The sequence below is a fragment of the Leptodactylus fuscus genome, chromosome 9 (genome assembly GCF_031893055.1).
Source record: "Leptodactylus fuscus isolate aLepFus1 chromosome 9, aLepFus1.hap2, whole genome shotgun sequence".
In the NCBI taxonomy this organism is placed as follows: domain Eukaryota; kingdom Metazoa; phylum Chordata; class Amphibia; order Anura; family Leptodactylidae; genus Leptodactylus; species Leptodactylus fuscus.
This window is the reverse complement of record NC_134273.1, coordinates 65491622-65503979: the sequence shown is the minus strand read 5'-3', so window position 1 is coordinate 65503979 and position 12358 is coordinate 65491622. Positions and strand designations below refer to the sequence as shown.

Sequence of the window (12358 nt, the reverse complement as noted above, 5' to 3'; positions counted from 1 at the left end):
CCAGGGGCACGGGGAGGGAGCAAGGGTGCAGGGAGGCCGGGGCCAAGCAGTGAGTAGGGAGCCCTGCGGGGGCAAGCGGGAGACAAGGGGATGCGGGGCCGCGTGGCAGATCATACACACCAAATTGCTAAATATAACCGGCTCAGCGCCAACACCAACCCGCAAACAAAGGACAGAGGTTAATATATATATATATATATGTATATATATATACACTCACCGGCCACTTTATTAGGTACACCTGTCCAACTGCTCGTTAACACTTAATTTCTAATCAGCCAATCACATGGCGGCAACTCAGTGCATTTCGGCATGTAGACATGGTCAAGACAATCTCCTGCAGTTCAAACCGAGCATCAGTATGGGGAAGAAAGGTGATTTGAGTGCCTTTGAACGTGGCATGGTTGTTGGTGCCAGAAGGGCTGGTCTGAGTATTTCAGAAACTGCTGATCTACTGGGATTTTCACGCACAACCATCTCTAGGGTTTACAGAGAATGGTCCGAAAAAGAAAAAACATCCAGTGAGTGGCAGTTCTGTGGGCGGAAATGCGTTGTTGATGCCAGAGGTCAGAGGAGAATGGCCAGACTGGTTCGAGCTGATAGAAAGGCAACAGTGACTCAAATAGCCACCCGTTACAACCAAGGTAGCCAGAAGAGCATCTCTGAACGCACAGTACGTCGAACTTTGAGGCAGATGGGCTACAGCAGCAGAAGACCACACTGGCTGCCACTCCTTTCAGCTAAGAACAGGAAACTGAGGCTACAATTTGCACAAGCTCATCGAAATTGGACAATTGAAGATTGGAAAAACGTTGCCTGGTCTGATGAGTCTCGATTTCTGCTGCGACATTCGGATGGTAGGGTCAGAATTTGGCGTCAACAACATGAAAGCATGGATCCATCCTGCCTTGTATCAACGGTTCAGGCTGGTGGTGGTGGTGTCATGGTGTGGGGAATATTTTCTTGGCACTCTTTGGGCCCCTTGGTACCAATTGAGCATCGTTGCAACGCCAAAGCCTACCTGAGTATTGTTGCTGACCATGTCCATCCCTTTATGACCACAATGTACCCAACATCTGATGGCTACTTTCAGCAGGATAATGCAATGCCATGTCATAAAGCTGGAATCATCTCAGACTGGTTTCTTGAACATGACAATGAGTTCACTGTACTCCAATGGCCTCCACAGTCACCAGATCTCAATCCAATAGAGCATCTTTGGGATGTGGTGGAACGGGAGATTCGCATCATGGATGTGCAGCCGACAAATCTGCGGCAACTGTGTGATGCCATCATGTCAATATGGACCAAAATCTCTGAGGAATGCTTCCAGCACCTTGTTGTATCTATGCCACGAAGAATTGAGGCAGTTCTGAAGGCAAAAGGGGGTCCAACCCGTTACTAGCATGGTGTACCTAATAAAGTGGCCGGTGAGTGTATATATATATATGTATATATATATTTAACTGGACACAATGTCCTGCATGTCCGACTTTGTGTCCGGTTAAAAAAAAAAACCGCGAAGAGCACAAAACGCTCACTGGCGCTCTCCGGCGGACAGTTTCCAAACCCATTCAAATGAATGGGTTTGAAGACAGACTGCAGGTTTCCATCTCCTGCCCAGTTTCGGGCAGGAAACAGTAATCTGCATAACGGAGGCCGGGGCGCAGACGTGAACCCGGCCTTAGTTGTGTTGGCAGAATTTCTTGGACGGAAATTTCGGACAGACACTGCGTTGGACACTCTACAAGGATGTGAATGTACCCTTACCACTAACAATTGTTGGAGGATGATACTGTAGGGGAACTTTATGAAGCGTATATCCCGTTATAAAACTACTTACTATATCTGCAGCGTCTTTCGATTGCTCCTGGCGGCATCCCCCGTCCTCATAGACATTCATAGGACAGAGATAGGAGCCACCTCTTGTGGTCTATCACAACTGAAGAGTGATCAGTGTGAAAAGGAATGGCACACCAGAGTCTGGTGGAATGATTATTAATAAATATTAAATAATTAGCTCTGCCCACTAATACAATAAATTACAAAGAGCAGGAAAAGGAAAGACTGTTGAAATGTAAATAGTGGTCTAAGGCCGAGGCACCACCATGTGTAAACGCAGCTTTTTTTGTTGCAGATTGTGCGGTGAGTTTCTGAACCAAATCCAGGAGGAGATTACATTGCATTTTTTAATGCCTTCCATTGTTTTCAATGGGTTTCGCAAGGAAGAATCTGCCTGAACGTAGAGGAAGAAATTTTGTAATCCTCCTGAAAAAAAGCCCAAAAAACTGTGTGAACTCACCTGAAGAGCTTACTTCCCTTTTGTAGCCATTCTAGGCTTTGTTTCAAAAAACCGCAGCAAAATCTGCAATGAAAAAAGCTGCGTTTCCCCAATGTGGGGCCTCAGCCTAAAGCTGGTTCACTTTATACGCCATTCTAGTTAGGAGTGAGCTATAAGGATTTTAGGACATCATTCCTAACTTAATAGATCAACAAACGTAAACTCTGATTCTGCAGGATCACCCTAAATAGTAAACATGCTGGCAGCAAGCGCCTCCTGCTGGTGATGTAAAGAAGTGCAGCAGTAAAAGAGGGGAAGCAAAAACACAATTCGGGAGTATAAAACAATTTTCTTAACAAACTACAAATAAAGGATCAGATACTACAACGATCCAACTAAGGACAAAGACTGGGGTGAACTAAACAGATGTCGCAAAAGCGTTCAAGAAGAAAATGAGGATTTAAGGAATGATTTTGACATTCTTCCAAGTATCTTAGGCAGATTCAACCTTCAGTCTTTACTTTACTCTGTGTGTATGTAAAGCAAACCTGTCAGCCCAATCTGAGAGCAGGATATAAAAGAGGGAAAGAAGCGGAGCTTCACGATGTACGATTCATATGGAGCAGATTTTCTGAGAAATAAGGGTAAGTTCACATGGTTTTTTTTGGATTGGGTGGAGGCCGCCTCAGGTTCCGATCCAAAAACTGGGTAACCACGACTGAAAGCCGGTGGACTGCACCGGCATCCAACCGCACACTCAGCTCCGGATTAGGCCCAATGAATGAGCCTAGTCCGGAGGAGGGAGTGTCTTCAGGCCGAATCGTGAGGAGACTCGGCCTGAAGAATGAGCATCTCGCTTCTTTTTTCTGGGAGTCGGAAGAAACGGCTCCTGGAAGAAAGACCTGAGCGGCTCCCAATGATTTCAATGGGATCCGTCTTTTTGGTCAGGGTTTTGAGGCGGATACAGCCTCAAAACCCTGAGCAAAAAACTCAGTGTGAACTTACCCTAACAAAGTAAACCTTGACAGGACTCCTAGGAGAGACAATGAGTCCTGATTGCCCCGCCCACACATGGTGATTGACAGTCTGGCTGTGTGTGTGAGCGGGGTCAGCTGGACTCTCACTGTACTCTAGGAGTCCTGGTGGGATTTGAAACCTTTATACCTATGGGCTAGTTCACACGTGAAAACCGCGTGGCGAATTTTGGTTTAGAAAAAGAACGCTTCCTAACTAGGAAGCGATTTTTTGATCTTGAAGCGTCAAAAACGCCAGTTGGTTTTTCCCTGCCAGGCAGTGAATGGACCGTAAAAAAACGCATTGCGGTCTTTGGTCACAGTTTTTGCCAGAATCTGCCTCAAGAAAGGTCATGTCGCTTCTTTTTCCCACTAGCAGCAACATGCCACTAGCAGGAAAAAGAACGCTAGCGGTCTCCATAGACCACCATTGTGAGGGGGCGGATCATGACATGGATTCTGCGCCATAATCCGCCCCCTCTGTGCCCGTGTAAACGGGCCCTTAGAGCTCCACTTTTCTCCCTCCATCCTATCCTACTCTCAGACAGGGCAGCATTAATCATCCGACACATTCACCCTAAAGAGGGCCTCTTCATTATTGGTACATGAGTAATACGGCCCATCCATCCTCTCGGCTTCATTCCAATTGAGACATTCCTATTAACCAGAATATCTCAAATGACTCCACTCTTAAGATCGAGGCCGGACTGGCACTGCGCTGGCAGCAGTCGCACAATGGTATTCACACCACTGTCTCCATTATTAGACACATTTTTCTAAAAATACATTCAGGATGAGAATCTCTGTAAAGTACGTAGAACGCGCTTTTCCTTCGTATTAGACATTGTTTTTGTGTGACAATGGGTTTTTTTTTCCAATGAACCACCATCGCCTACCTATATAGGTATAAAGCACGCACAACATGCTTGTCCTTGTATTAGGCAGGGATTATCATCAACCACATTAGTTGGATCCTATATACAATATTGAGGATCCTGAGCACGGTAAAGTAATATGGAGAAACGCTGCTGTTTGCACATGAAACGTGTTACTTCAAGACAGTATGGATCTTTGTACATGTCAGCAATATCTAACCAAACCCAAAAGATACAATCACTAAAAGTGAGACAGACATATATGCTGTATATAGCTTTCCACCTACCAATGCCCCTATGGTACCATGTATGTGGTCAGAGTCATGTGATCCCATCTGGACAGAGTCCACCTAACTGGCATACAATGACTATTCTCCTATGGCCACCAGAATGTTAACGGGGTCACCTCTAATGTGCCGACACCCCCACCTACATCATTGTAGGCGAGGGGACTGAGTAGCGACAGCACAGAAGGGGACTAGGCCAAAACAAGAGGCAACAGTCAGTATAAGTCATAAAAAAGCAGCAATATATGGAAAAGGGCGGTGTAACTGGTACAGAGGATCTGCAAGGTTCACGTGTATAGAATAGCACAGGGTGGATGTGAGTCTATACATTCAGAGCCCTTCCCAGCTAAGGTTAAGCTCACAGTATTATAATCTTAGCTTGCTTCAAAGCCCTAAGTGACTCCATAATGCCTTTTGACTTTAATATATGGTTATACTTTTTGTTAAACACACATTCGATCTGATCAATCTTTAGGACGGGTATATTTTGAAAGACTTTGCAAGGCTAAAAGGTGACAATACACTTTCAAAAGCCTTTGGGAGAGATAGCGATTCCTAAGGAACTCGCTGTACACAAGCATGCTAGATTTGGCCAAGTGTGCACTTGTTTTCAACATGTAGAAGGAAATAAGCCACTGCCAGATACCTAAGGAGACGGCTTATCTCAAAGTATCAGTTGTCAACATACCAAAAACAAGCTTCTTCCAATATCATTTGATGGAGAAGAGTCGGGAGACATCATATACCTTAGGTGATCGACCGGTCTTCCTGTAATAGTCCAGTTCAGCCAATATTAGTGGAATGAGTATCTTAAGAGAATCCTGATCGTTCTCATGATGTTTCGCCTGACCTAGGAGGATCACTGACAGATGCCATTTTTATAAAGCTATGGGGTGGCTGTTTAAAGGTCTTATAGATGCCGCCTATTGAATGGGTCTATACATGTGGCAGACACCCTTTAGGACTAGCCCCAATATTGTCAGTATTAACTTCGATATCAGTGACATGTACAAATGAACCCAACTGTCTTTTCAGGAGACACACAGTACTTACACATAGCAAACAGTGCAAATATCACAGAGTACAAATACAGCAGACTCCCCTGATGTCACAAACACAAAACCGAACCAATTCAATCTACATTCTTGCGTCTTTCCTCTCTGTTCACACAGCAATCTCATCCTCCAGACTGTCCCCCAGCATGTCTCTGTGCAGTACGTGGGCCAGCCTCCCACCCTCATCCTGCCACGACTCCCTCTCTTCACTCTCATCAGTGTTGGATTCGTATTCAGATGCTATTCCAGATTCTCTGAACCTATAGAGCTCAAGGCTGCCAAGAAGTTCACTTGTTCCTTCCCCCTCGCCTGGAACAAAACGATAACACTGCACCTTCACCAAGCAGTCTGTCCTACCTAACGGGCTGCCCAGCTGGAAGGAAGGATCAGGTTCAGTCAGTGGGGGGAGATCTTCTGGTTTCGGCGTTGAAGGATCACAAAGCACTGGAAGGATGCTGGAACGGAAGGTGATTTCAAGGAGGCTGTCCTGAGATCCCACTGCAAGGATTAAGGAACGAGACTTCAGTGTGAAAATCACACAACATGGACAAGTATAACCATAAGGGTCAGTTCACACGTGAAAACCGCCTAGCTTATTTGTGCGAGGTAAAAAACCTCGAGGAGTTTTTTTGACGCTGTTTTTTGCATTCCACGTGGTTTTTGACGAGGTTTTTGACGCGGTTTTCACTAGCGGTTTTCGCTAGGGTTTTTTTTTCCTATATGTGCTATAGAAACTGCAGGCGAAAACCGCGCGGTTTTTTGCAAAAAACCGCGCGGTTTTGTGTGCAAAAAACCGCGCGGTTTTTTACCGCGCGGTTTTCGCCTCCCATTCACTTCTATGCAATTCTTCAGGCGTTTTCCGCCTGAAGAAAGGTCATGTCGCTTCTTCAGGCGGAAAACGCTAGGAGGAAAAAAAAAGCTAGTGGTCTACATAGACCACCATGTTAAAGGAGAGGTTTTTGAAGCGAATTCCGCTGTCAAAAACCTCCCCTTTGCCCACGTGTGAACTAGCCCTAAGTCGTCTTAGAATCTAATGCAAGCCCCGTGGGTTACAAAGAGTAGGTAAGTGATAAAGTCAGGAGATCCCTCTCAGATCAGGAATGTATAATGTGAACAGAATAAAGCCAAGGCTTGTCACCCATTAAAGAAGCACTCCACCATTTTTTTTTTTTTTTGTATTTCGCCGCTCATTTTTACAAAGGTGTTTCAGTGTGATGCAGTGAATGAGATCGGGTTTCTGGCTCTGCCCCACATCACCATGTCTTTTTCAGTGAACCGGAACTCAGAAACTTAACCTTCACCACTTCCACCGAATCTGCATCATTTAATAAGCACGGCTCCCCCGATTCCAGCCCAGTTGAAATTTTCTCTCTAATAGAGATGAGCGAGTAGTATTCGATCAAATACCTCGCTGCCATAGGTATGCGTGTAAGCTGCCAAACACTAAGGGGTTAAACACATCGAATATTCGATGCACTTAACCCCTTGGTGTCCGGCCGCTTATACGCATACATATGGCGGCAAGGTATTCGATCGAATACTACTCACTCATCTCTACTCTCTAACCCTCACCATTCTTGAGCAACAAGAGCAAGGATTTTTTGGTGCCTGATGAGTTATTTAGACTCTGTAATGTCAGAAGGGCGGTGTCAGGCAGGGGGTGTTATTCAGAGGCAGAGCTCAGAATCACACCCCTTGTCTGCTCCTGCCTGACACCGCCCTCCTGACAGTACAGAGTCTAAATAGCGTATCAAGAACCAAAATTAACAACTTTGGTTGCTCAGGAGTGGCGGGGGCTATAGAACAAAAAATTAAACTGTGCCAGAATTAGTGGAGAGGAACCTATTAAATGATGTAAAGAGATGGAGTTGGCAGAGGAGGGGACATGTCCTCTTTAATGCATTCACAAGAGCCTTGTTCTATAGCAATACATTAGGAGTCTGAGTTCTGGTTCACTGTAGCAGGAAATGTAGGACAAGGACATAGTGTGCACTAGATTTACCAGATAAGGCAACAAGAAGTGTAACCCTCACAGCACCCCACTGAGGGGGTGAATATAAAGGAAGATGGAGTGCTTCTTTAACCTAGAGCAATTCTTTGGGAATAACATAAATAGCCGATTCCACATTAGCTTTGGGAGATATCAAGCTGCTGCTCATGCTGTGTGTGCAGACAGCAGATAACTAATGTTGTATCTGGATGGCAGTCATAGTGGAGCGCCAAAAAATAAGTCGCTTGCCGGAGCTCTTAAGCTGATTATTGTGACAGACTCATATTAAAGGGTTTGTTCATGACAAGACAGACCTTTGAAATATGAACTTCACTTCAACAAATCTTCCAGGTCATTTTTGCCTCCGTGAGGACAGAGTATCATACAAGGTGAGCTTTGTGATATATATAGGTTTATATGATTTGCAGCAGCATTTCTGACCAAAAAGCTGAGTAAATCCTGAAAGGACTCCTTAGAGAGACCGTGAGAGTCCTCCTGAGCCCTCCCACATAGTGATTGACAGCCTTCTGTGTACACACATAGGGGCAGTTCACACAGAGTAAACTGGCGCGCAATCTGGCATGTATACGCGTGCTGCAAAATAACGCACGTTATACGATCGTAATCCCCATTGAAATCAATGGGATCTTTTTTGAGCACGCAAATTCTGACACGCGTATACATGCCAGATTGCACACCAGTTTACTCCGTCGACCTTGACCCACTTGTATATTTACTTAACCTCCCGCCAAATCACCTGGGTCACGACTGAAGGACATACACAGCTTAGAACACCTCACTGCCTCCCTGAATAACGCATTGGATGCTTTCCAGGCCGTGTGGTCGCCCTGGGATGCTTACTGTGCTTTGTGTGGTTTGTGACTCCTCCTGTTCCCTTTCTTCCTTTTCCCTTCCCTTTTCCCTCCCTCCCTCCCTCTTCCCCCGCTAATTATTTCTTGGCTGTTTTATCATTGACTGTTTTTTGCTTTACCTTGCAGTACTACGTTCTGACTTTTCCTTTTGTTTGTAAAAATTTATGAAAACTTTTGAGGGGATCGGGGGGCCTGGTGGCGCACGGGGGTTGGGGGAATCGCTAATCAATAATAAATCTTCCCCGTTGCCTCTTCTGCAGTAAACAAAAATAACCATACCCATCTATCTTCAGAACTTACTGGCATTTTTTCCAGATAACTTGTATTCCAGCTCCTGCACTTGTTTTACCAGCAGAGAAATATGTTGCAGCAAGTCCTTATTCTGCAGGAGCAGCTGGTGCACTCTCGCCTGGGACTCCAGCCTGGCAGCGGCTTCTGCAGACAACTGGTCCTTCAGTAAATGAACCTGCAAAGGAGAAGACATGCTCCAGTAGGTCAAGTGTTACACAGGTAGCGCACATAACATATACAGATACTGATGGCCTTATTTTTCTCGTACCTGGGCCACCGCCACTTGAGTCTGCTGCTGTTGTTGCTGCAGTTGCTGCTGAAGCAGCTGGATTTGGTGGTGAACAGAGAGCGGACTTCCAGGGAGAAGCTGACCATCTGATGGGAGCAACATCTTGGGAGAGGCTATTACTTTTTCCTGCAGAGGAGTACATGACAGTGTTAGTCAATATGACTTGCTTTATTTTTTGTGAACATATAGGAATGACCTCTGTATAGCTATATGGCTGTAGTGAAACTCGGATACTCAATGGCCTACCATGCGTGTATTCTTTCTATACTATGTCAATGGTTCGACCTTTCTCTAAAAAAAAACTGGATGATTCTCACCATGCTGAGGAGATGGATAAAAGCAGATGGGTCATCTGGGGCAGAGATGGTTAAAGATGCAGCAGACGCCCATAGGAATTATACATTACAGAGGAAAACTTCCTCCTACATCATTTCTCCTCCTGTTTATTGTAACAAGGATTATGCTTTATGGAGAAGAATTTCCTCTTTCCATCAATTCTAAAACTATATTGTCCTATGGGAGCGCCATCTCTTGTTTTTACGCTTTCTTAGCCTAAATTGTCTTTAAGTACTGCAAGCTTTGGCCTTTATAATATGATCACTTTGCCCTCAGGATGGTGCAATATGAACTTTGAAACCCCTGCATTAGAGCCGAGGGCCAGATCAGCCTTATGGTTGTCTTGAAAGGGCCCTTAGTAATTCCTCAACTATATCAACTATATAAATGCAGCTATACCAGTTATGCGTAGTTACATTTAGAGCACCGGTCGAAGACAGAACACACTAAGTGATGTCACATGGTTTAGGGCAGGGGTGCCCAATATGTTGATCGCAATCTACCGGTCGATCGCAAAAGAAGTATGGGTCGATCGTGTGATGCAGCCAGAAGCGTTCATTGCAGGTGCGGTCTGCTGTGTGGGCGGGGCCTGGGCCGCAGCCCCGCCTAGTTTCCATGTCAGACTGGAGAGTGGGGAGCGCGTCATGCCTCGGAGCTGTTGCTGCTTCTGTTCCGTGTGTCTCGGCAGCATCTCCGGGGCATGACGCGCTCCCCGCTCTCCAGTCGGCCTCAGGCAGGAGCCTTCCAGGCTGGGGGTCTGTGCTGAGGGCACCGGCATTTCTGGCAGTGGTGTCAGCTCTGTGCTTGGTGCTCGAGCAGTGCCATGTGAGCTCTGAGCCAATCAGAACGTCTGCATCAGAGCAGGCCCCGCCCCTTAGACTTGTTAAGCCCCACCCAGTCTTGTTAGACTTGTGGGCCCCACCCACACAGCAGACCCAGGCCCCACCCACACAGTAGATCATTTTGACTTGGTCAATTTATAAGTAGCTCAACCCCTGTACAAGTGTGAGCACCCCTGGTTTAGGGGGACCTAATGCAGCTACCATTTGATTAAAGTGGCCCCGGATTTGGCCTAACGGGCCTTATGTTTGACACCTGTATATTAGACGCGTGTATGACCATAATAACTCCAATAGGAGTATCAGGAATCTTACATTTACCTTCTTTTCATCAGTACACTCGCTCTCCTTTTTCACTGCATCCAAATCTGTAACTCCACGACTAAACTTAGGGCGCTGGTCTCCAGGCAGTGGACTGTCCAAAGCATCAATATCAGTCTCATCTGCATTGTGGTCCACACTGGCGACTACATGTGTTACTGCAGAACATAGACAAGTGAATTAGCCCTGGAAAACATCGAGCCACTAGCGAACAGTGAGATCGAATACAGAGCTGGATATTCTCTGCAGTGTGTCCATTATGTCTAATTTACCTGGCACACCAGAGTCGTCAGTGCTCTTCTCACTCTCAATATCCTCTCGCCCATCTCCTCCTTGTTCGGTGTGCTGCAAACTCAACTTGTGGCAAACCTCAAATGCTTGGCCCACCGTCCGCACAACGCGCATGGCTTGGCTCTACAAAGAAGATTGTGATAATTCATTATAACACAGTAGATCTACAAGCAGTGAATGTCTAATGTCTTATCTTTAGACTTAATATTAAAACAGGACGACACCTTAAAGAAGACCTTTCACCACCTCAACCCAAGTAAGTGCCCTCAAATGCCAATAAAGAGCAGCATGTTGGCTCAATGGTTAGCACTGTTGCCTTGCAATTTCCTTTGTTCACTTTGAGTCTATTGTTGTGTTGTTAAAACCCTATAAAATATATATTTTGTATTTTTAATCATTGGAAAGGTATGTATAAGGAATGGGTTCAAAGCACAGAACCACTATCTTATATGCCTAGTACTATATTTGGCATGAGACTCCTCCTGCCATTCCAGTAAAGCACTAGAAATTTGTGATAAAGTGTGTGTGTGTGTGTGTATACATATATATAATCTATCTATGTATACACACACACACTAGCTTCTGCCTGCGACTTCGTCTGCGGGTTCTTGGCGTTGATGATCCGCCCAGATTTAGCAAATTGCTGCCGTCGATGTTTTGCCTGCTCCGGCATTTCAACAGCTGCTGCTGAACTTGTTCCTCACACCGTGCCTGTGATTGTTCCGGCATCTCAGCAGCTCGCTGGGACACCATATTAATGAGCGTGATCTGCATGCTCCAACATTTTGGCAGCTCTCAAGCTGCCTGCCGCTAAACTTGATTCTTGCACTGTGCCTGGGATTGTTCCGGCATCTCAGCACCTCGCTGGGAAGCCATATAATGAGCATGTAGATGATGTCGATGATCCCCCTCAGCTGCGCTTGAGAAGAACTCTGACTTCTGGCTCCTTCATAGCTGTCGTTGTTTGCGAAAAATTAGATTCTCTTTTTCCAGGCATGTTAAAAATTGGCAAAGTTGGCAAACTGCCAATATGGATTAAAGGTGTTTTGCCCAGGTTTGTCAGCACTGGAGCAGATCAGATAATATGCAAAAGGGTGTCTACACACTGAGGGTTAAGTGTGTTTACACAGAGAGATAACAGACCTGGCTGAGATAAGGCTGCTAAGAGCTGTTTAATATAGTATGTGAACCTAAATTCATAACAGTCGTGAAGCCATGTCATTTACCGGGATAAAAAGTAGCCTATATTTTAATCGAGGTTACAATCTATCTATGTGCCAAACATCATTCAAATCCATTCAGCTGTTTTTGAGTGATTGAGGAACAAACACACAAAGATACAAAATTTCACATTTATATTAGTAGGATAGGATATATATATATTATACTTCAATGTAAAAGTGCCCGGTTCATGACTAGTTCCCTTTAAATATACATTCTCACACTACTAGAATTAACATTTTATAGTAAATCACTCCCAAACCAGCACTGCTTAGTTAGTAGTCCATAATGACTAGTCACAGAGGATGTGGTTCTATTCACAGTAATAACATAATGGTATAAATACAGACCGCAAAGAGCTACAATTGGCATGTGGGGAAACACATACTTAAAGGAA

The 12358-nt window shown here is 45.2% G+C and overlaps 1 protein-coding gene across 1 annotated transcript in view; it reads right to left on the bottom strand.

Annotated features, from left to right (window-relative positions):
- Positions 1 to 5442: 5442 nt before the first annotated feature.
- NOS1AP (nitric oxide synthase 1 adaptor protein) overlaps positions 5443 to 12358 on the bottom strand; it is a 48267-nt gene continuing 41351 nt past the window's right edge. The window contains exons 6-10 of the mRNA XM_075287381.1: positions 10722 to 10863; positions 10444 to 10607; positions 8933 to 9079; positions 8674 to 8839; positions 5443 to 6009 (exon numbers count right to left, since the gene is read on the bottom strand). Of these exons, the coding sequence (XP_075143482.1) occupies positions 5621 to 6009; positions 8674 to 8839; positions 8933 to 9079; positions 10444 to 10607; positions 10722 to 10863 (1008 nt within the window). The 3' untranslated portion in view covers positions 5443 to 5620. The remainder of the gene's footprint in view (positions 6010 to 8673; positions 8840 to 8932; positions 9080 to 10443; positions 10608 to 10721; positions 10864 to 12358) is intronic.